The sequence below is a fragment of the Haliaeetus leucocephalus genome, unplaced genomic scaffold (genome assembly GCF_000737465.1).
Source record: "Haliaeetus leucocephalus isolate CR32 unplaced genomic scaffold, Haliaeetus_leucocephalus-4.0 Scaffold162, whole genome shotgun sequence".
NCBI classification, from domain to species: domain Eukaryota; kingdom Metazoa; phylum Chordata; class Aves; order Accipitriformes; family Accipitridae; genus Haliaeetus; species Haliaeetus leucocephalus.
In genome coordinates this window covers 16,012,272-16,036,015 of record NW_010972598.1, presented here as the reverse complement: position 1 = coordinate 16,036,015, position 23,744 = coordinate 16,012,272, and the positions used below count along the sequence as shown (strand labels likewise).

The window sequence follows — 23,744 nt, the reverse complement described above, 5'->3', positions numbered from 1 at the left end:
CAAATAAGGAGCCTCTTCTTGCAGCTTATCTCAAATATCAGCACAGCTTTGCTTCTCCCAAGGTCAACCTGTCTCAGCAGAGACCATCTGAGCAAGCCTGCAGCTTGCCTGGGAGCTGTCTGCACTCTCAGACCAGGCAGAGCAAGGTATGAAATTTGGCAGGAAAGGGGAACCGGCTGCAAGAGCTGGAAGCTGCAGCCCCAGGTTGGAGCTGCTCCTGCACCAAGACCCTCCACGCAGGGCAGCAGCACTACTGCAGTGCACAGAGGAGGTATCGCCTGCCTCCAGCCCACTCCTGTGCTCTCCCAGCACCATCTGCTGCTTTAAACTGTAAAACATAGCTGGAGAGGTTTCCAAAAATGCAATATTTAGTTGCCTGGGGTTTGCTCCACCTTGGGTAGACCAAATGCGTTGCTCCAACGCAGCATGAAGCTGGAGGTGATCAGACATGAGCAGATAACACGGGGCAGCTGCTACGAGTAGGGCAAACACCAAGGAGCAGCTGCCAACCTGAAAAGCTTAAAATCTGCCAGTTGGCCCAGGCTGCGGGCAGCAGCAGGGCTCAGGACCTTCAAAAAGCAACTGCTCTGCCCCCACCCCAGGCTGCAAACAGGTCTCTCGCAGCCCTCCCTACCCTCCTCACCTCCAGGCGACGGATGATTTCCCGGAGCGGAAGAGCCGATTCATTTCCACCGATGAAAGTGGTTGTGGGCAAGTGGAAGACCTTGTCGAGGTCAGATTCGTCCAGCCCATAAAAGCCTGCAGGATTTTTCATGGGTGGGACAAGCGAAAGCAAGAGAGAGAAGGAAGGAAGAGGGGCGGGGGAGACACCGTCACGCAGGGACCGGGTGCATTTGGGAGAGGTGGGGAAGGGACAAAAAAAAAGCAGCACAAAACCAAAAATAAGCATAAAGGAGGTTTATATGGATAAAAACCAAGCCGTAATTAAACAAAAAGACATTAAGCACAGAACAACAAGGTTATTATGAAAGGTAAGGCAGGAAACAAAACACAAAGCAATATATATACGCATGTAAATCGGCAATTAAAATCCAGGGTGAGTCAGGAAGTTTGTAGCCCCAAGAACACAAAAAATACACCACAAATTGTAACAGAGGGGAGAGAAAAGACACAGGAATTGAGGAGTCACCGAGCACAATGGAGGTGTCACCACACAGTGGGAATTAAAAATGAGGAGTCAACACGGAGAAGGAAATGGTTAAAGCAGACAAACCCCAAAGAGGGAGAGAAAGAGAAGCAAGAGAGAAAATGGCATCAGGGCTCTGCGACGGACTCTCCTGAATAGCTCAGCCCGGGATAGGGGCAGCCAGCTGGCCCCTTGGGGGTTTTGCTGCCCAGATACCCCCTTGGCCCAATTAACAGCCTTTTAATTAGGGGTTTAGCCTAGCTCTGCTCAGCAAACCCCCTCCTTTTTGGTGCTGGCACCTCGTGGTTCGTAGGTGGCTCCCACAAATGGCACGAGGGGCTGCAAGGAGCTGGGCTGTGCCTGGAGAAGGTGCTAAGCAGGGTTCAGAGCCAAAGGTCAGGTTTTAGAGCTGCAGATGAGCCCCGACACCGCCTGCTGCTGTTACAGAGTTGGCGAGTCCCTGCCAGGGCCCGCAGCAGTTCCACGGTACCCCAAAGCCTCCAGAGGTGCCTCAGCACCCGCTGAAGCTCATGGTTTTCTTTGGGGAAACTGAGGCACAGAGGAGGAGGTACAATGAACTCACTGAACTGATGCGGCAAGGCAGAAGCAGAGCCAGGAAGGGGACTGGGAAGTCCCAAGACCCTTTTGAAGCAGCAGCTTTGCTGGAAGGAGGGCGGACGAGCGGAGCTGCGTGCTACCAGCCCAGAGCCCTAACACCTCCCTTGGGCCCCTGTTCATCCCCCCCAAACTCCCAACAGAGCCAGGTTTCAAGGTGTCTTCTAACCCAGGGCAGCAGCCACAGAGGAGGCAGAGTTACCACCGCTCCTCCCAGCTCCCTCCAAACCAGTCCAACGCCCCAGCTGGGGTCTCTTTTAGGGAAGGTACGGGGGATGCCACCCCCTAAATGCTGCAGGGCAGCATAATCCACCTTCCTGTGGTGGCCCTTCCAGAGCTGGCCCTCCTTGAACTTAATTTTAAAAGAGTCTATCCCTTGCACTCTGGTCAGGAATAGAGGATGAGCTGGAGATGGGGCTGGCCACGGCTCGTCCCTGTGCAGCCTTGAGGACGGTGCTTGCCAGAGGCTGGGAACACCCAAATCAAGCCCAGAGCAGAGGTTTTCCTGGTTGCCACTGCCATCCGTGCCCTCCTCTGCCCACATCACCCTCCTGGATGCTGCTGGTCCCCCAGGAAGGAATTAAGCCAGACACCAGGGAGCTGAGCTCCCAAGCCGTGCCTGGGAGCACCGAAGCTCGCTCTCCTGGCAGGAGCTGACAGTTTGGCCCTGTGTCTCCAGGACTTCTCTGTGGTTTCTATCCAAAGAGAAGTCCTGGAGAGAGGCAGCATTAGTATAGAGCATCCCAGTTAAGCTGCTGGCTGGAGGTTTCAGGGAAGCCTTGGCAGCTGCCAGCCCCGCGGCACAGGGCTTCAGCTCGCTCTGCCACACCAGCCTGAAGACTCAGGCACACTTTGGGGGGTATCGGATTTTACAAGGAGTTTTCAGGGCTCTAAGCATCTCTGCTTCTGCTTTGCTGCAGCCTGCCAGCTTTTTTGACAGTGCTTAGTATTTATAGGCAGCAATACCATCAGATGGAGGAAGAAGGTTAGGGATGAGCTGACAAATTTTCACCATGACAAAACTAGGGCAGAGTCAGGAGAAGACAGCTTGGATTTTTAGGAGACTTGAACTAACTGGGGAGATTGAGGCCTCATAAGATTAATGTTCACAACAAAACGTGTACTCTAGCAAGCTAGGCATGCAAACACACAGTGTGGGAAAGGCCAGCGAGGCTCTAAATTGGGGATCTCTACAGGTGAAGCATCATTAACCAAGCACCTACATCGAGACTTTTAGCAGGACAAATTAAAAATAAACATGTTACAAAACTCAAGAGTGGTGTGAGACAGGAGGGGACCGCTTTACCGGCTTGGTTCATGCCCAGAATAACCTATTCAAAGAGAGTCCTGCACTCCAGAGGGTTAAAGGCTCATTAATTGCATACCTCCTACTGTTAACACTCTCAGCCGCTCCTTGAACACTGCGAGATCTGGGGTGGGCAGGGAGGGGGGTGCAGAAAGGGAGAAGATAGAGAGACGCAGTGAAAGTTAGTAAAAAAAAAAACCTGGAACCGTGAAAACTAGTCATGGAAAGCACAAGTCAAAAAAATACAGTATTTAAAATACAGTCAAAAATCATCAGAGGCAAAAGGGTTGGGATGGAGGATGACTATGGCCTAGGCGGAAAATACCGGTGGAAAGTCTGGCGAGAGGAGAGAGGAGCAGGGAGGGGAACAGGGGCATCAGACACTGGGGAGCAGTTGAGCTGCATGGTTTGAAATCTCTCATGTGCACACTCCTGCCAAGAGAGGGAGACTGCCCAGCATGGCATCTTCACCTGCTATGACCAAAAGGCATCTTCCCATCAAGCTGCATCAAGGGGAGCGTTATCCTCTGCAGAGCAGGGAGCTGCCTCCCACCACCATCTGCTCCTGGAGGGTTTTGCTCTGCTCGTTGCTACTGGGAGGATTTCAAGGTCACCCCCAAGGAGGCACCACTGCTGCCTACATACAGGCAGGAGGGGGACTGGGGTGTTAATGAGCAGGCCATTAATGAGGAAGACCAATGGTAAGGCAGGCACGCACAACGCCATCATTTCTCGAGCATGCTCGGCACAGGCGGGAGCACCAGGACACCATGCCGGATGCAGGCAGGGCTGCGGGAGCAGCAGCAGCGTGCGTCACCGTCACCGGAGCTGCGCTTCCCAGCTAGGTTAGGTGACCCGAGTGCCTCAATCTCACCTGGGTTACAAGAAAGACACTTCTCCTTTTGGTCAGCGGGGAAAAATCATACATTTAGGTGAGACGTTTGGTTAGCAAGGTCTCAAACTGGGGAAAGGGGAGGTGGCAGCCCTCCCAGCCCATCCGCCCGCAGGGTCTTGCCTGGCTCTTCCCGAGCTGGAGAACGATTTCCATCAGTTCCCCTGGGCAAGAGGCAGGAGCAGCTGCTTTCCATGGAAAGACAGACAGACAGGGATGGACACTCAGACACACACCGCCTTCCACGCACCACTGAGATTTCAGCATGCTAAAGTATTATTTCCTTGGACAGGTCACGTAAAGTTTCTGCAGTCACCTTGTCCTTGTTTTACACCACTTACCATGCCAGATCAGCTGCAGTAGAAGACCAGAATGAGATTATTTTGTTTTTTAAAAAAAAAAGACAAGAGAAAGAAGAATATGGTGGCTCCAGCCCCACCACTCATCAGACCGAGTACCCCCAGGCAGGCTTTCTCCCCCTTACATTTTCTCCAAAGTTCACACTGCTTAATCCAAAGAGAGCTTCCAAACCAGACACAAACCAGTTGCTAAACAAAAGGCAACTGAGAAGAAAGATCAATTTCCGAGATTAACCATGCAACTCCTTTGAATTACAGCACTGCTCAGCCACGGTTTAAGTTGTTGGCAGCAGAGCTCACACCACAAAAGCTGACCTTTAAGGATTTCACTGCTCAGAAAGAGGAAACAAGATTGTTTCCAAGTTTCAAAACCACTCCTGTTATTAACTGCTCTGTCAAGTGTTAAGAAATACTCTTTCAAAGCAAAAAAAGCCAGCAGGATCTGCTTAGAAATTGGCTTTCTCTGCCACAAGCAGGCGACACCCGATCTTAGGCTAGGCCAGAGCTCAGCCCATGCTCTGCTCCAGCGCTGCTCTCCTCCCCTCTTGCTGAGCATTGTTTGCAAGTTCTGTTCACCAAATTGTATTTTAATATTGACCAGATGAGGTTTTCTAGGATAAGGATACCAGGGGAAAATCGATTCAGTATAAATAATACTTACAGCAAGATAATAAAGCCTCCTTTGATTAGACACAGCCATTTGAGTCTGGGGTCCTACCATGGGACACAACTCCAGCGTGAGCTGGCAGCTGATACCAGCATAGCTTGTTCCCAGGACTAGAAATTAATGGATTCCTGGTAATTAAATCAACACCAGGAACCGCAATGACAGTTATCTTCGTATGAAAGCCACAAAGAAACAGAAATAAAGCTTAACGCCTGGCTCAGACACAGAGATCGTGGGCTAAGATTCAATTCCAGCCGATCCCTACAGACCAGCCATGCCTGAACACTTTCCACCACAGCGAGCCATGCTGGGTCACGCTGCTGGGCTCATGACCGCTCACCCTGGGGGAGCAGGAAAAAGGGAGCTTATACCGCTTTACCCAGATTCTGTTACAGCTGTGATGATGCTGTCAGCCCAGCTCTGCAGTTAGGGCTCCAAGAGAGGACCTGCTCTTGGATCGCTTTGGGCTTTTGGGCTCTTCTTCCTCTGAAGCAAGGACGCTGCTGGAGCACACAGTCAAAGCAGAAGAAAAGCCCTCTGAACTGACTTTCCCCATTGAAGCAGACCTGTCAGTTCAATGTCCAAGTGGAAACCAGTAAGGAGCAGTGTCCCTCAGAGGTCTGTACTGGGACCGATACAGGTTAATATCTTTGTTGATGGCATAGATAGTGAGATCGAGGGCACCCTCAGCCAAGCTGCAGGTGACACCAAGCTGAGTGGTGCAGTTGATATGCTGGAGCAAAGAGATGCCATCCAGAGGGACCAGGGCAGGCTGGAGGAGTGGGCCTCTGTGAAGTTCATGAAGTTCAACAACGCCAAGTGCAAGGGTCGGGGCAATCCCCATTTCCAGCACAGTCTGGGGCACGGATAGATGGATGGATGGATGGAGAGCAGCCCTGCAGAGAAGGACTTGGAGATGCTGGTGGGTGACAAACCGGACATGAGCCGGCAATGGGCACTTGCAGCCCAGAAAGCCAACCGTATTCTGGGCTGCATCCAAAGAATCATGGCCAGCAGGTCGAGGGAAGGGATTCTCCCCCTCTCCTCCGCTCTCCTGAGACCCCACCTGAAGCACCTCATCCAGCTCTGGGGTCCCCAGCGCAAGAAAGACACGGACCTGTTGGAGCGGGCCCAGAGGAGGCCACAAAAATGATCCCAGGGCTGGAAGACCTCTCCTGTGCAGAAAGGCTGAGAGAGTTGGGGGTGTTCCACCTGCAGAAGAGAAGGCTCCGGGGAGACCTTAACTGCGGCCTTTTGGTATACGAAGGGGGCTTATGAGAAAGATGGAGAGAGACTTCACCAGGGCCTGTAGTGACAGGACCAGAGACAACAGTTTCAAAGTGAAAGAGGGTAGGTTTAGATTGGACATAGGGAAGAAGGTTTTTTACACTGAGGGTGGTGAGACACTGGAACAGGTTATCCAGAGAAGCTGTGGATGCCCCACCCCTGGAATTGTTCAAGGTCAGGTTGGAGGGGGCTTTGAGCAACCTGATCTAGTGAAAGATGTCCCTGCTTACAGCAGGGGGGTTGGACTAGGTGACCTCTGAAGGTCCCTTCCAACCCAGACCACTCTGTGAATCTATGAATTACTGAGCAGTACAGTAACTGCTCCCCACACGCAGCTCCCTTTTCTTGTGAGGGAGAGCAGTCACTGCAACCACTTGCAGCCATCCAGCTCTGGGTTTCACGTAGCTCCTGCTCTCCTCCCAAAAGGGAAACATGTCCACCAGGCATGGGGCTGCAGGGCTCTTCTCTGCTGCTCTGCTTCAGAAGGACCAGAGCACCCACAGCAGAGGCCAAAAGCCCTGAGCTAGAGAAGGCTTTCCCCAGCGTTTCCTCTCCCCTGCCACTGGGAGTAGTTTCAAAGTCACCAAAAAAAGTCTCCCTGCTCCCCTTGCAGTGTCGACTCCGAGCACTTGTGTCCTCTCCTGTGACTGGGTTCATGGCCATCATGTCCCCACCTCTTCCCATCAAATCCTCCCAAGCACAGGGCTTGCTCCAACCCAGAGCCAGCCAGCTCCCAAGGCACAGCCAGGGCTTGGTCCTCCGGACAAGCACATCAGAAGTCCAGACCTTGGGAGGAAGCAGCTTCCCCATCATCCTGCAAGCAGGGACAACCAAAACCTAATCCCTCCCTGCCACTCCCAGTACACGCAATCCTGTATGAAGGTCCAGCAGGTCCAGGGCTGGTGTCCCTGTGCTGGCAGCTGAACAAGGAATCAAGATCATTTACATGCACCATACGCTCTGATCAGCTGTTTCAGTTGTGCAAGGTTAGTAATCATTACTGCTGCTCTACTCTAAGTTAGAAGCATGCCTCTTGAGCGCTTGTAGTGCCAGGGTAACAACCCTTGGAAAGCACCAGCGAGGTGAAAGAGCTCAGCACCGCGACCTCATTCTAGCTAGAAGAATGGCAGCGTACTACGGAGATCAAACCTAAAACACATTGAGAGGTGCTGAGTTTAAGCACTTTCAGATTAGGATTTCAAGTCCTAAGCACCACACACGCTTCTGCGCAACACTCATGCATCTTTCACTCAAAGGCATTGGGATTTCCACCTCTCTACTTGGACGGGAATGCATCCCAAAGCTTCCTTGTTATGATCACCAGCAGGGACTTACAGCTCAGTCCTGGAAAAAGGGGGCAGTTAAGGGATTTACAGATGCTGCAGCAAGCTGGGAGAGAAGGAGGGCAGGGCATTGTTGCAGGGACACGCCAAGAGGCGCTTCTCAGCCCCACAGAGGGGAAGCCAGCCCATTGCCCCCGGCTCCCGGGGCCCCCAAGAGCAGCAAGAGGAGCTGAGGGAACAGACCTCCAGCTCTCACCAACACAAAACCTCTCTGCTTTGTCCTTCTGGAAGATGCAATTGCTTCCACCCCTGGATGAGTGCGTTCAATGACTTAATTAATTAGCACCAGTTGGAGGAGAAACATGAGCCGAGCAATAGGGTTTTGGCACAAGACCCATTTGCCGTGACAGCCGGAGGGGGGCAGAACTGCTCCACGGTGGCCAGTCGGCTATAAATTTAGAGTGATCATTACTAAGGAAACTTAAGACCTTTCCCCCCTTACTGTGAAGCAATCTACCTACAAAGCTGTGAAAGAGAGAGGAGCTCAAGCAATGCAGCACTAACTGCTCTCAAAGCCCTCACCCAGTTTGTCTGTGGATGTGATAATATCGGCTGGAAGGGAGGAGTCCAGATCTGCATCCAAGATGCCCAGTGGGTCGAGTTGTGCTACATGATGCCCTCGAATCTATGAAATGGGCCAGGAATGGAAAGGAGAACAGGTACCAAGAGGGAGAGGGGAAAGGGAGAAAAACAAAAGAGGGGAGGGGTAAAAAAGTTAAATTACATTAGAATTAATTTGCAGAGTAATTCTCACCGACGTTCGGAGAAACAGTTACTGGCGCATCATCAAAATTTACACAACTAATGCCGAGAGGATCAAGCTTTGCAATGTGATGACCCCTGACCTGGAAGCAACAACACAGATTAGTCATTAAAACAAGTTAGTCAAAGAGACATTCCTTAAACAACAACAACAACAACAACAAAAAAGACATGCAGTTTCCCTCTTCGCATTTTCTGCAGAGCTACCCCAAGTTCTGGCTGCAACTAAAGCCTGGAGAAGTTGGGTTTACTTTCAACTACAGCATGTAGGTGTGAGTGCCATCAGCTGCAAGGACTGCTCTGCTCTGCCTGAAGCCAGGCTTCGGCAGGGCAGACAGGGGGAAGGCAACCTCCTTCACAGCAGAGACGTTCCAGAATTGAGGTCTGAGGGTCTCCCACCACTTTCCCGGTGTCCAATCCGAGCACCTCCTTTCTACAGATGCAGTAGCTCCACGCTTATGGTTTCCTCCTAAGCATCATAGCAAATGAAGGGGCAGTTTTCCAGATTTTGGCAGATCTAGGTGCTCTCTTGCCAACGTGGCAGAGAAAACAAGCGTTGCCACCAGCAGCAGTAGCTTCTGAAAGGCAGAGGAACATGTCTAAAGAACATGTGCCTGTCTGTGCTATCAGAGGTCAGCAGCTCACAGTATCCTTTTGGAGAGAGGAGCCTACAGCAGGACTTGGAGCACTTTTCAGGGAAGGGGCAGATGTGGAAATACCAAAGAGCTTTGGCACCAAGAGAGCCTTGATGGTTCCTGGTGGCGGCAGTCAGGCCCGGAATCACCATGCTGGGTTTGAATCCACATCGGGAGCCACAGAGAATAATGAGAGGTAATGAGGAGTTTTGCTTTTCGCCCTCACAGGAGGAGGTGCCCACAGATGGACCGCAGCACATCTCGCTGGGCAAACTCAATTCATCTCAGCAGCCAGCACTCTCCAATTGGCAAGCCATGGTTTATTTCTTGCAGCTCCTGCTCTCGAAGCTTCAGGCTCAGCTACACTGGGAGCAGGGCAGAAAACACTACTGCCATGGTATGGGGTGCAATGCCTTCTTGACTCTGTGAAAACGATACTCCCAGCCATCAAATCTGTTACCAGTTAGAAAAATCACTTGTATACGAGGGGATTACTAAACCTCATGTACAAACCAGACACATTGATCTGATCTTATTTACCAAAAAGGCATTCCTATTCAGAGTATCCCAAGGGGATTTTAAGAAAGGATTTTTGTGGGTTTACTAGCCAAAGAGCCTGAAATCAGCCATCGACATTAAGGCAAACTGTTAAGAAAGCAGGGCCAGATGACAACATGTCCCTGAGCACTGGTGGCCACACGGAAAGCTCTTCTTCTGGGCCAGCTTTGTCTGAAAACTATTTGCTTGTTCGTCTTGTGACAGAGCAGGGGGGCTAGCACATCATTTAGCAGTCGGCAGGATGCAAGTTCACCACACTGTTCCCCACAGCCAGGATGGTCTCACCGGGACCAGGAGGCCACTTTGTCCGGCAAACAGCTTTGAGCCGGGGGCGCCCAGTGGCTTTGAGGTCAACTTGGCAGTTTGCAGGTACGCAGCAAATCCTCAAATCAGTGTGGTTGGAGCAAAGAGAAGGTCTTTTCCCCCGTAGGAGCCATGCTGCTTGTTTTTCTCCACATGCAACACAAGCCGAAACAAGAAGCCCCCAGCCCAAAACAAGACCACAGCAGATATTTGCAGCAAGCATCATGCTCTCAGGCCCTGATCCTGATAGGGGACTTCAACCACCCGGACATCTGCTGAAAAAGCAGCACAGAGAACTGCAAGCAGTCCAGGAAACTACTGGAGTGCACTGAGGACAAATTCCTAAATAGAGATGATGGAGAGCCCAACCAGAGGAGAGGCACAGAGGACCTGTTGCTCACTAATGTGGAAGAACTTATCGGAGAGGTCAAGACTGGAGGTAGCCTGGGCTGCAGCGATCACGCTCTGGTGGAATTCTCAATCTTGAGGGGTACAAGACGCATAAAAAGTACAGTCAGGACCCTAAACTTCAGAAAGGCAAACTTTCGGCTGTTTAGGGCACCAGTGCGTGGGATCCCTTGGGAAACTGCCCTTGGAGGCAAAGGAGCGAACGAGAGCTGGGAGATATTTAAAGGCATTTTTCTTAGGGTGCAAGAGCTCTCAGTCCTGACATGCAAGAAGTTGGATAAGAGAGGCAGGAGGCCAGCTTGGCTAAGTCGAGACCTGTTAGCCAAAGTAAAACACAAAACCAAAATGCATAAGCAATGGAGGCAGAGATACATATCCTGGGGAGATTTTAGGGATATGGCCCAAGAGTGCAGGGAAGGGATCAGGAAAGCCAAGGCACAGCTGGAGCTGAACTTGGCTCGGGATGTAAAAAATAACAAGAAGGGCTTCTTTGGGTACCTCAGACAACACAGGAAGATGAAAGAAACTGTATCCCCGATGAGCAAAACAGGAGACCTGGCAACAACCGGCATGGAAAAGGCTGAGGTACTCAACAAATTTTTACCTTGGTCTTCACCACAAAGTGCTCTAGCCACACCACCCAATTCACAGAATCCAAAGGCAGTGACTGGGAGAATGAAGTACCACCTACCATAGGAGAAGATCAGGTTCAAGACCATCTAAAGAACCTGAATGTGCAAAAGTCCATGAGACCTAAGGAGATGCGTCCAAGGGTCCCGAAGGAACTGGCAGATGAAGTTGCTAAGCCACTATCCCTCACATTTTAAAAGTCATGGCAGTCTGGTGAGGTTCCCAGTGACTGGAAAAGGGGAAAAATAACCTGCGTTTTTAAAAAGGGAAGAAAGGAAGAACCAAGGAATTACAGGCCAGTCAGTCTCACCTCTGTGCCTGACAAGATCATGAAGCAGATCCTCCTGGAAACTATGATAGGGCACATGGAAAACAGAGAGGTGGTTGGTGACAGCCAGCATGGCTTCACTAAGGGCAAATCGTGCCTGACAAACTCGGTGGCCTTCTACGACGTGGTTACAGCATTGGTGGATAAGGGAAGAGAAACTGATGTCATCTGCCCGGACTTGTGCAAAGCATTTGATACTGTCCCACACAACATCCTTGTCTCTAAAGTAGAGAGACCTGAATTTGATGGGTGGACCACCCGTTGGATAAGGAACTGGCTGGATGGTCGCACTCAAAGAGTTGCAGTCAACAATTCAATGTCTGGGTGGAGACCAGTGATGAGTGGTGTCCCTCCAGGGTCCACACTGGGACCAGTATTAACATCTTTGTCGGTGACATGGACAGCAGGATCAAGCGCACCGTCAGCAAGTTTGCTGATGGCACTGAGCTGAGTGGCATGGCTGACACTCTAGAGGGAAGGGATGCCATCCAGAAGGACCTGGACAGGCTAGAGAGGTGGGCCTGTGTGAACCTCATGAAGTTCTACAGGCCAAGTGCAAGGTCCTGCACCTAGGTTGGGTCAATCCCAAGCACAAATACAGGCTGGGAAATGAGTGGATTGAGAGCAGCCCTGTGGAGAAGGACATGGGGGTATTGGTGGATGAAAAGCTGGACATGAGCCGGCAATGTGCACTTGCAGCCCAGAAAGCCAACCGTATCCTGGGCTGCATCCAAGGAATCATGGCCAGCAGGTCGAGAGAAGGGATTCTCCCCCTCACCTCCACTCTCCTGAGACCCCACCTGAAGCACCTCATCCAGCTCTGGGGTCCCCAGCGCAAGAAAGACACGGACCTGTTGGAGTGGGCCCAGAGGAGGCCGCAAAAATGATCCCAGGGCTGGAACACCTCTCCTATGAGGAAAGGCTGAGAGAGTTGGCGGTGTTCTGCCTGGAGAAGAGAAGGCTCCAGGGAGACCTTATTGCAGCCTTTCAGTACTTAAAGGGGGCTTTACAGATGGGGACAGACTTTTAAGTAGGGTGTGTAGCAACAGAACAAGGGGTAATGGTTTTAAACTACCCATCACCAGCAGGGCTTCTTCCTGCCTTCCTACTCTTTTGTACCTCCGTCCACTGTGCTGAACTTCCCCACGTGGACACACCACTGCAGCTACAGCCCTACAGTGACACCGGGGTAGGAAGGGAGGTGGGCTTCTCACTGCAGACAGCTTAGAAAAATACATCCAAGAGCAATCACCTCCCAGTGCTGCCATTCAGAGACTGAAGAAGTGACGGGAATGCAGAAGAGGTTACAGATTTTGCTTTCAAATCGCTGACTTGGAGCTGCTGCTTCCAACTACATCAGTCACCACTTGTTTGAACTTGGCACCTGCCCGCTTGTTCCACCAGTGAGAGCTGCACAGCCTTTAGAAACAGCTCGCCATCCCAGATCTGCCCAAGCTGGAGAGAGCTGGCAGGGTGGTCACCTCCATGTTTGTCCTCACAAACATGTCCCAGCTTCCCCTTCTTAAAGAAAAGCAGGGCAGTGCCCCAGCATTGATGTCAGTACCTCTGCTGCAGTGGTGGGCCGGGCAGGGGCACTTTCTTCAAGCCAGAGAGCAGGGCCAAGGCTGGGCAGACCTTTGGACTTGGCCAGTGCTGCAGTTCTTGCCTTAACCTGTGGCCTTGTACATTGGATTTTCCCCACACCTGAGCGGAACACAACCTGCAGTGGGTGCTTCTTTGCAGGAATAGGTGAAAAGACCATGGTCACACCTCCACAGCAGCTGGGTTTGTTAAATTCTCACCACAGCCCCAATTAGAGCCCTCACACTTGACAAACTAGAGTGCAACTAAAAGTGAAAGTATGACACAGATGTAGAGACACATTTAAATGTTCTCTTGAGTTAAAATATTGGCTGGCCATCCCCTAGCTGGAGGATGTTTCCTTCCTGCTCGAAACTTGTTTCTCCCAAAAGGCTGACTTTGGCAGCATCGGTCTGAGTTGCAGTCCAGCAGCACCATAGCCCTCTTCCAGGTCGCAAATCATAAGGAAATGTTTCCTGAACTTTTATTTTAGGACCTCAGGAGTTCTCTCAGCAACATGGGGAAAGCAGAATGTGTTTCCCACACCACCACTGAGCATGGCAGGAGCCGACAGCGGAGGAGCATCATTCTAGAAGCCAGCAAACCACCCTGTGTGGAGAAGACCTCCCCCTCCCTGCCACTATAATTGCTCTGTTTGGGCAACAATAGCTTTAATCTTCCTATTGTCCAGCAAAGCATCAGCTGAGCTTCTGCCCCAACAGATCAGCAGCTCCTGTTAAAAACCAGGCAGCCCAGCACGCATCCTGCACGCTCTCCATGCAAAACACGTGCATCAACTGCACTAACCCCAGCCCACCTCAGCCACCGCATGCCCCTCTACAGTGGACATGCTCCTCCTCGGCGCAAAGCCCGTCTCCTTACCTGATATGCCCTGATGAGTGATTGCACTGCAAGATGGTCCTCCACCAGTTTATCTACGTTTGGCTGTGCTTGAACCAGGAACTGGGCTTGGGACAGTGTGGAAAGCCTGGTACTCAGTGGAGGGGGGCTTTGGTAAGCGGTGCCTGGAGCAGCTCCGGCATTGGCATTGCGAAAGAAGATGTCCCATGACTAGGAAAAGGGAAAGAAGAGAGGCGACAGGGTCATTACCCACGACCCAAACACCTCCTCACTCGAGGTTAGTGGGATCTCAGCTCTGTTGCCACAGTGGGGAGTAAAATCCCCCAAGGGCAGAGCTGCCTCCTGCCTTGCGCTGCAGCTCCATGCAGCTGCTGCCAAAGGCACCCACCTGCCTTGGACAGGAGAGTACTAAAGCTCTCCCGCTATTCCAGTTACACCACTATCCTACTTTTCATTCATCTGGATTGTTTCTTTTGGCATGAGACGTCCCCAGACCCCCCCCTCCCTCGGTAGCAGTGCTCAGGACAGGACACGGGTGACAGCTCTGCCCTGGCTCGGCTCTCAAAACCGCTACTCTGAGCAATGAGCCCCAGCCTGGTCTTCCGGCTCTTGTTTGCGTCTCTCCAGGGCAGGAGGCTGTCCTCTAAATACCCACAATATTTTCTGAAAAATATTTTTGCCCTGTAATCAAATACACCTCTTCCTCTTTTCTGTGGTCTAAATGGCCTGAGACCCAAGTCCCAGCGTAAGCTGTGCTGTCCAGCCCTCAACCAGCAATGGCTTTTCTCTTTTTCTGTCCCCTCTTCAATTTTTCCCCATCCTTTCAGCGACACCGATGCCAGCGCTACGCGGATACTCCTGTGCCAGCTCTCCCATGCCCTTAGCAAGGCAGGTATCACCTCTGCTCCTGTCCCCCCCGCAGATGGGCATTTCTAGGCATTAAGAAAACAAAGCAAAAACCCGAAAAAAAGCCCTGGACGGACTTGGTGTAACTTTGTGGTACTTATCCAGCACTGCCTGAAGAGCCCAGAAGCATCCCAGGCCAAAGCCAAGTTAATCTGTCTACTTGGAGAAGCAGCCACAGACCTGGGGAAGGGGAGAGACCAGCTGAGCAAAGTACAAGCCACATCCTCCTGTCACACTCCCACCCCTGCCCGTTTCCCACGTGCCACTGAGTGATAGCGAAGGATGAAGGCAAGGCAGAGCGGCATCTGCGTGCCTGCACGTACCTGAGACACCAGCTAGAGCAAACAAATCTCATTGGCTTTGCACGCTGGTTTCAGCCCAAGGGTCTCTCCACTGACCGGGAGCAAGAGCTCAGCGCTGAGCATCCTGCACGCCCCTGAACCTCGTGTCTGCGGAGAGCACCAAACCCAACCTCGGTGATGCAGAGACGGGCGAAGCATTGCCCAGCCAACCTCAGCGTGTTTGAGCCAAGCCAAAAAGAGCCGTGAGAGCAGCTCTGGTGGTGGTTTGGAGCAGAAAAAGCAGCTTTTGCACCCTGGTAGCAGGGTGGAGGGAACTGAAAACCTGACCTGTGCCAGAGGAGCACCAGCTCTCCCCCTTCCCTGGAGCTCCTCCGGCTGCAGTGCCCATCACATGCCCCAGAAAGCTATTTCCAGCCCAGATTTACCCAGACACCCCATCACACGGCTGTGCAAGGTGATTAAATTTAGAAACAGGTCATGCTGAAGGAACATAAATAAAATCTGGAACAATTTGGCACTGTAACTGATAAACAATAGCTCCCCCAAAGGAAAAAAAAACCAACAAAACCAAACCAAAACCATCCAAAAACCAAAAAGCAAAAGACAGAAAACACCCGATCCTGTTCTGATTGCTGTCTGCTAAAGGAAATTTCAGTAGGAAAAGAGGGAGAGCTGCTTTTTGTACGATCCTCACTCCTGGCCACTGGTGAGAGCAGCCCAAGCCCATTCCCTTCCCTAGGCTCACAAAGCCAATGGGTGCCCCAGAAGCCATCGGCAGAAGCCATTGGCTCCTGTGAGTGGGAGGGATGAGCACCCCAGGATGGGTTCCATGCCCTTGGGATGGGGAGGAATCTGGCTGGCTGCTTTGCTTGGTAGTTTAAGGTTGTTCAATGTACTGGAAGATAAAGACAGGCAAGAGAAAGGGAGCATCTGCTAGCCCAGGGAGGGCACTGGCAGCAGTGCTGGGGGGACAGGGACAGAGCCAGGAGGCAGATGTGTGGCCTTTACAACCTCTTCCCTTCTGACATTCAACAATATTAGCCTCTTGGAGATGCAATTTGCTTCTGTTCTGAAAGACAAAGTTCATTTTAAGCTCTCCAAACAAGGTGTGGCACCAGCTCGGTCTGCTCAGGCACTTTCGCTAAATGCTTTATTGCCCAATGTAATTACAGAGTATTTCAGGCTACCTGACTGCAGGCTTTGCCCCCGCTGAAGGCTGTGGCCCTGATAAGCGCTATAAAAACATCACCTTTCAAGCTGCTGATGTGGTTTCGAATTCAAGAGTATTTGAGGGCCACCCCAGGGGTTTCTGGTGACCCGTGGAGGTGCCTCTGGAGCTCACATATCCCATGGGAGAGGCTGAACAGCCCCATCAGCGTTATCCTGCTTTATTGCAGGAAGGACTTTGCCTTAATCCAGCACTTGCCAAAGGTAACAGCAGTAATAAAGGTCATCAGGTTATTCCCCTCCGACCCTCTCTGTGCCCATGGCAGCCCTGCAAACACTCCTCCGCCTCTTACACCCTGTAGATATACACACACATATAGTGTATTATACACATATATATGTAGGCTATAAGAGAGCTCAGTTTCACCTCATTTTTACCAAGAGGACACAAAGCAGTATCTCCCTGCTCTTAAGCACGCAGGCAGCCCCCAGGTCTCAGCACGCTAAATACTACCAACCCCCGGTCCCTGCTGTGACTGTCCCACAGCCACACGTCCCACCACAGCCGGCTTTCCCGGTGCTCCTCTGTGCTGCTGCTTGTGCACTGGCAAAGCAGGATGGGAGAGCCAGCTGACCACAGCAAGCCCCGATAGTTCAGGCTTTAGAGGGATTTTTAGCTCATCTCTGAGAGCGGAACACACCACAGGCTTCTCTGTCGAGAACAGCCCCAAAAACAGCTCACCAAGCGAAACCAGGATCTTTCACTTCGTTTATCGGTCTCAGTTCCTGGAGAAGGGTGTGGACTCAGACTGCTGTGTCCCAGCCTCCACCACAAAGCCAGCTCAGAGGTCAGGCACGCATGGCAAAGGGAGAGGGCAGGGCACCTCAAATTGGGCTGGGGTTGCTCCAGGCTGGGAGCTGCACAAAGGAGACGTGGCCTCTACCTCCGGCTCAGGCTGCATCCCTGCTCCTTCTCCTGCTGTGGACTGCAGGGGACAGAAAGCACCAACCAGACCTGCTCCGCATGGTTAGCAAGCCAGGCAGCACCTCCTGCTAGCAGGGAGAAGAGGAGGAACGGTCAGAGCTTAAGGGTGGAAGAGGAGGAGCCCAAACCAAATTTACGGCAGGTAATCTTTGCTGAGAGTAGGGGGTCAAGCAGCGATGGATCAGTTTGTGCTCCACACATCTTCTTGCCCCTTATCAACATAAACAACGACCTTCAGTTCTCTGGGGTCATTGCTTTTGAAGACGGGGGATGAAACCCAAACGCTTCAAACTCTCAAGCGAGACTTCTACCAAATTCAGCCTGGGCCCCTATTTGCCAGCACAACTGCAAAGGACGTGGCCAAGGTACCTCCTGGGGCCAGGCACGTGGTTCCGGCCTCACCAAAGACTGCGGGCTCCTGCCATCGTGTCGGTGAAGCTGGGGTTACACGGCATGGTCTACACGCATTGTGGTCATAAAACCACTTTCAGTATAAAAATCAAAACACTGGCATATTAAGAAGTCCATGTTAAAGACAGTTTGATGTACATACATACAGGGAGAGCTGTATGCCTTTACACCAGTTCAACCTAAACACAGGGGCTGCTGTTTAGGAAGGCTAAACTTGTCGCAGATGTATGACTGTGGGTATCATCCACCTGCAGTCAAAGCTCTCTGGCCACCTGCCCTGAAGCAAGCAAGTTGCTTGGGGTCCCGAGGAGATGGCGTGGGCTGTGCAGAGCATTGCTAGCAGCCAGCGCTGTACCTGAGTTGGCAAAGAGCAGGGAAGTAGGAGGGTGTCCCCACTTCCTTGGGAAGCGGTCCCAGGAGTGAACAGCACTGATCCTGCGGCAGCTCACCAGCACCGACCCCCCACAGCCTCGCCTCCTCTTTCCCCAGCTCTGCTCTTCTTTGGTCATCAGACTCAGAAACTGGAGTTTAGCTGAAGGACTGCACACAGAAGAAAGCCTAAAATAGCTTTTTTTTTTTGCCTTTTTTTTTTTTTATTTTCCCTACTCTAAACAAGCACTTAAGGATATTCTGCAGTTTAAGCCACCAGTGTCTGCATGGAGGAAGTGAATTCATTTTGCTCAGATGGGACAGTCATGCCAGCTGGAGGTCTCGTAGGTTTTTGTTGACAACAGCAAAGAAACCGCAGCTCTTCCCTGGCTGAACATCTCGCCCTCACCAGTGAAAAGCAGCATGGCAAAGTGCAGCCAGTCTCTGCTCTGTGCAGGGAACAGATAAGCCACAGCCAGGTCCATGTGACAGCCTGGTTTTTTTTGGGAACTCCACCCTCAGATCTGACCCTATGTCTAACGGGATGGAGGCCAACGCTTATCAGGGACGGGGGTGACACGCTCCACTGCTGCTTCAGCGTCATGCCGGAGGGGACGCAGGCTGACAGGGACCACTCACGAGCCAAGACCAGGGACAGCCACAACCCCGATCCCACCACAGCAGCTCGGTGTCCCCATCGGGGACGGGGTGAGCCATGAAAAAGTGCAGAGAGGAGACAGAGGCAAAGCTATGAGCTGGGAATGGATCTTGGTGATTCCACTGGAATGAGGTGGGATCCACCCAGGAGAGAAAAGTCAACAGCAAAAACATCAGAAGCCACAGCAATGGCCGAGCGTGTCAGTAAGAAAGAACAAAGTCCACGCCAAACCTCAGGTATCAACCCTACCAGAAGTTTTGGGACCTGGAGCTGGATTTCATAGGATCACAGCATGCTTTGGGTTGGAAGGGACCTTCAAAGATCATGTAATCCAATCCTCCTGGTCCAATGCCCTTTTTGCCAGGCAGGACACCAGCTTGATTTTGTTTAAAAAGCAATCTGTAAAACTTGCTTTTTACATTACTAACATCAGGTCCACTTCCTGCCAATGACAAGACCCTGCTTCATTTTCACACTGCTTTTCCTACTGCCACAAATCATTCCCAGCCACACTGGAGGCAAAATCTTGTATCAACTCCTGCACTGCTTTCTAAGCACTTAAAAGTACTTCAGGGGACACTGATCTTCACCATAAACATTGGACTGGGGGCCTGGAGAGGTGGTGGGAACACTACTGTTGTAGGTGCTCAAAACTTGTCTGCACAAGGCCCCAAGTGACCTGGTCTAGCCACAAAGCTAGATGTCACCTCCAAGCTGGATGCCACCTCCAAGCCAGCCATGCCAGGGCAGAGGCTCCAGAGGCTCCTTCCAACCTAAATTCCCCTCCAGTTTCTTCAGCCAAGCGTGCATGAGGACTCCCATACAGCACTGCATGCACTGCCTACCTATAGATGAGCTGATGAAGTTACAGGGGCTACATTAAAGAGGAGATGAGACCAGAAGAGATCCAGAGGTCTGGCCTCAGAACCCAAATACACTTCCCAGCCAGCTGCCCCAGTTAGTCTTGATATTTACTCTCACACCTGCTCAGAGCAACGTTCAAGATTAAGCAGGGTCTGTAGATCAAAGAGCTGGTATCAAACCATGAAAACTCTTTGCCAAAGACACAACTGTGCCTGTCACTGGGACAAGCATGGTGTAACCCTTGCTTGCTTTTAAATTAGACTACAGCATTTAGATTTATGGCTTTTCATTCAATATCCCACCTCTGAAGGACTGGGCTGCACCATGTGCATGTGCTTGAGTAGCTTTCAAGTCACTATTTGACAAAGGGCACAACCCAAACCAATATACTTTGTGTTTTCTGAGTCTGTATTGCTTAGCTTAGCCACCCATTTGCCTCAAAATAAGCATAAAGTCAACATTGTTTGTGAAAATTCAGCTTTAATCCTACCTTAAGACCTTTACAGCACCCTACAGGCTGTGCATTTTGGATGCGTGGGATCGGCGCCATCAAAAACACACTCAACACTGATGCAAGCATTGGGGCATGAGATTCCTTACTCACCCTTGACTGCTCATTTAACCCTTGTGTCCTGGCTTGCAGACTGCTCATGTGCTATGGAATAAAGAAAATCCCTGCTCTACATCAGGACACGTACAAAATGGTCATAAAAGTCCCCTGGGTAATGCTGAGACTTAGTCACTACAGGAACATTTTCCTTGTGAAACAGTGGGGATGGGGAAAAATGCAGTCGGGTTTCAGAAACTCTCCTCCCAGATGAGCCCTCACCTGCTGGAATCTATGTTAAAGAGCTGGCCTTCTGCTTGCTGGAGGAGCTTCAATAATTCAGATCAAGACAGACCTCTGCGCATACTGCCCACGGCCAGGTTGTTTTCCCAATTTTAAGTTAGGGAGCAGCTGGTGGGAATCCCTCTGGCCACCAGACCCAGTCACCCTCCCCAGGCTGCAGATCAGCAGTCTGGCTTTATGCACAAAAGCTCAAAGTCAAGCTTAGCTACAGCCCATCTACCCCAACATGTACCACCACCCGTGCCCAAAGCAAAAAGGAAACCAGTCAAGATGTGGAGAATACCCTCCCTGCCTCTCCCCCATCCTCCACTCCAGAATAAACCCTCCTGATGAGCCATCAGAGCTGGAAAAAATAAAGCATCAGGAGTTTGTTAAAGGTAGATTCCCAGGAGAAGGCATTCCTTGTATCCGCTTGTGATCCAGGATGCTGCCTGCGTCCCACAAGCCCACGGCGTTCCCTCTTGAACAGAGAAGCTCCTCTTGGTTCTTGCTCATGGAGTCGCTGATGTTTCTTTCAGGCAAAGTGAGGCAGAAGGACCATCCATAACCATGCAGCCCCTCCAGCTGAATTCAATCCTCCTTGGGACTCATGCACTTACCTGAACCCACTGCTCAGATACACAGAGAAAGAAGCAAAGGCGATATCCTGTCGAGGTTGCTCCTTACCTTATGTACACTTTTGGGATTTTCCAGCCAAGCATAATACATTTCCTCCACGTAGTTTGAACTAGTCCCACTCAAAAAAGGCTCGGCAGCCACCGGTGCGCTGTAGCACCTGATCTGTTGAAACGTCCTGGGTGCTGCCAGCCTGTGTTGGGAAATTGTCTTTACAGTCTGCGAGGCCGTCAACGGCCTCAGCTTTGCTGCACAAGTCCTTAAGTTAAGCATGTTTGTCCTGTTGCCTCACACAAGTTTCTGTTGGGAGAGAAGGGAAAAGTGGGTTAGAAATTATTGCAGGAGAGCACAGAGCAGAGGCCACCCCCTCTCCGCCCCCGTCAGCCCCAAGCACAGAGAACTGAGCTTAGAATCAGTTTTTAATTCGGATTAATTCATCCACCCTGTCCCACAGCCAAGTCCCTGATGGCTGTGAAAAGCAGTTTTTGCTCAAGATGCTTGGCACGGCCGGGTCTGCCTGCCCCATCCCTGCCAGCACAGCACCATCATCTCCCCTGACATGACAGCGAAAAGCAGATTTGTTCAGCAGGGTACCCAATGCCGGCCTCAAATGAGCTGCTGCGCGTCAAAGCCACCCACACCTTCTTATATCGGCACCTTTGTACAAAATAAGGCATGCTTGATGGTGAAACACAGCCTGGATTAACAGTATAAGATATCAGGTTCCCCCGGTGCTTTCCTCCTTAGTTCCTAGCCAACATCATCTACTTCTTTTCCAATAATATATCCACAAAGTATTCTTTGATTTCTTTTATTATTTGATTCTTCCTGCAAGAATCCTCTTTTTGTTGGTTTTAAACAGGAAAATCCTCTCTATGAAACTCAGATTGAGCTGGAGTTGGACACTTTGGCCCTTCAACCTCCCATTTGCAGCAACACAGCTAGTCATATGAGTTTAAAGAAAAGCACTTTAAATCACCGTGCCCAGAAGGGTGCTGGAAAGAATTTGTTACCAGCTGGATTTTAACGCTGAAGGTCACGTTTTCCTTCACATTGAGTTGATCGAGTCTAGTGGGGCACGCTTCTCCAGGCCTCCGCAAGCTGCAGGAGGACAACTCTCATCATGCCAACCCAGCATGGAAGCTTTTTGTGTCGCTCGCTCTCCCAGGTAGAAGGTCTTGGCTTCCATTTTTGCTGCGTTACTCACCCTCCTGCAACCACTCTGCTTGGGCGAGGTTTTCTTCTCACTGGTTTGTGTTACATGCACCAGGGTAAAGCTGGGAAGAAACCGTCTACAGGGAAGACCCCTCGCAAAGCAGAGGTATGGTGGTGCAAAGCACTTGAGATGTGGGCTCCAGGACAGACCGCTTCATCACCTCTCCTTAGAAGCTCGGATGCAAGAAGGCCGACACAGTTGAAAGACCCAGAGAGGGGCTCTCCCCTGCCCAGAGAACCCAGAAAAGCAACCCGTAGCCTGCATGGGACCTCTCAAAGGTCCTCCAGCAATGTCCACCTTGCAGCTCTTGGTGGGGCGCAGCCCTGCATGGACAGGGAGGCCTGGGGTTAACCACGCTCCTCGTTAGGCACATCCAACCGACAGCCGCAGCCCAAGCGAAAGCGCTGGAGCAAGATCATCTTGGGGGAAGTGCTGGCACTTGGAGCTAGCTCTCCTCGGAGCTGCCCTTTCCACCCAGCATCTCCTGCAAAAGGCAGGATCTGAGGCTGGAGGTGACCCAGCTGGCCGGTTTCCATATCCCCCAGTTTAACGAGCAGCAGCCCAATGTCAAAGCAGCTATTCTGCATTCACCAGATTAAAATGAAGTCTCGCAGCAGACCGGAGAAAAGAAGTACACCTTTGTGACCAGCATTTCATCAGCCGGGCTTCCAGGTTTGCCTTGCTGAATCTAGTTCTGGCTGCTTGGCACGGCAGCGGCTACGCTTCCTACCTCAAAACACAAGCTTTTGGTCTAAAGAGCCTGAGGAAGACCTGGGATCACACTAAGTCAGCCACAGTGTTTTACAGATATCCCTGGGGGAAGAAGGGAAGACCACTTGTGCTTTCCACCCTGCTTGCTCACTTCTGCCTGCAGTCAAACCAGGACCGTAACAGGCAAGAAATGGCAGGCAGGTGCAGGACAGCAAGCGTGGCAGCGCTAGATGTTTTCCCAGCTTACCCTCCTCAGATTTAAGCAGCAAAACACATGCGATATTTTACAGAGCCTACTGAATTGGGCATTGGCGCACAGGCACGCATGTGGAGGGGAAAAAGCTTTAGGACGAAAGTGTTGGCGGCATCTTTGGCTTTGGTGTCCCGTTTCGGTGCTGCCACTCAGCAGCGTCCCAGTGGCCTCTCTGGAAAACAGTGGGGTTAATGCCAGGGTTTGCACTCAAAATGAGCAGAACCAGACGGTCTTTGAGGGCCTCTCGCAGAAAGGGTTGGCTTCCTGAAGGCATGGGAGCCTGTGCCACAGACCAGGGCAAGCTTGGAGGTCTGCAAGCTCAGACAAAGGATGTTTCCAAGGTAAATCAAAATAGCGCACGATAACTGGGAGGACAGATGCAGGAAACCGATCCTGAGATAACTGATACGGGGGTCACACGTGAACACAAAGTTCGCTGACGGAGTCACAGCTGAAGAGGGGCTAAGGAGAGGAAGCCCTGGCTTGTCGGCCGGGCCCTCGTGGCGACAGCCTGACAGCCGGATCACAAACCAACTCTCCCCGAGAGGTCAAACAACAGGAATATTCAGAATAGATTAACAGCTGGGACAGCCAAGAGTGTACCGTTAAGCAGATTAAGGTACTAAATTTGACCTCTGGCAGCCGGGATGCGTGACACTGGCCCCAGAAGGCAGTTAGCTAGGAATTGTGCTTTTCTTTTTTTTTTTTTTTTTTTTTTTTTTTTGGGGGGGGGGGGAAAATCAGAAAAAATTTAC

General features: G+C 51.4%; 1 protein-coding gene across 7 annotated transcripts in view; it reads right to left on the bottom strand.

The window, feature by feature from the left end:
- OGDH (oxoglutarate (alpha-ketoglutarate) dehydrogenase (lipoamide)) overlaps positions 1 to 21,131 on the bottom strand; it is a 32,150-nt gene extending 11,019 nt beyond the window's left edge. The window contains exons 1-5 of one of the 7 annotated variants that reach the window (XM_010562920.1): positions 20,861 to 21,131; positions 13,704 to 13,892; positions 8,371 to 8,461; positions 3,148 to 3,192; positions 644 to 759 (exon numbers count right to left, since the gene is read on the bottom strand). In XM_010562920.1, coding sequence (XP_010561222.1) covers positions 644 to 759; positions 3,148 to 3,192; positions 8,371 to 8,461; positions 13,704 to 13,892; positions 20,861 to 21,082 — 663 coding nt within the window. In that variant the 5' untranslated portion in view covers positions 21,083 to 21,131. Of the gene's footprint in view, positions 1 to 643; positions 760 to 3,147; positions 3,193 to 8,138; positions 8,242 to 8,340; positions 8,462 to 13,703; positions 13,893 to 20,860 lie in introns of those variants that run through there. The other 6 variants (XM_010562919.1, XM_010562922.1, XM_010562921.1 and 3 more) reach the window with 6 other exon arrangements.
- Between the last annotated feature and the right edge of the window lie 2,613 nt (positions 21,132 to 23,744).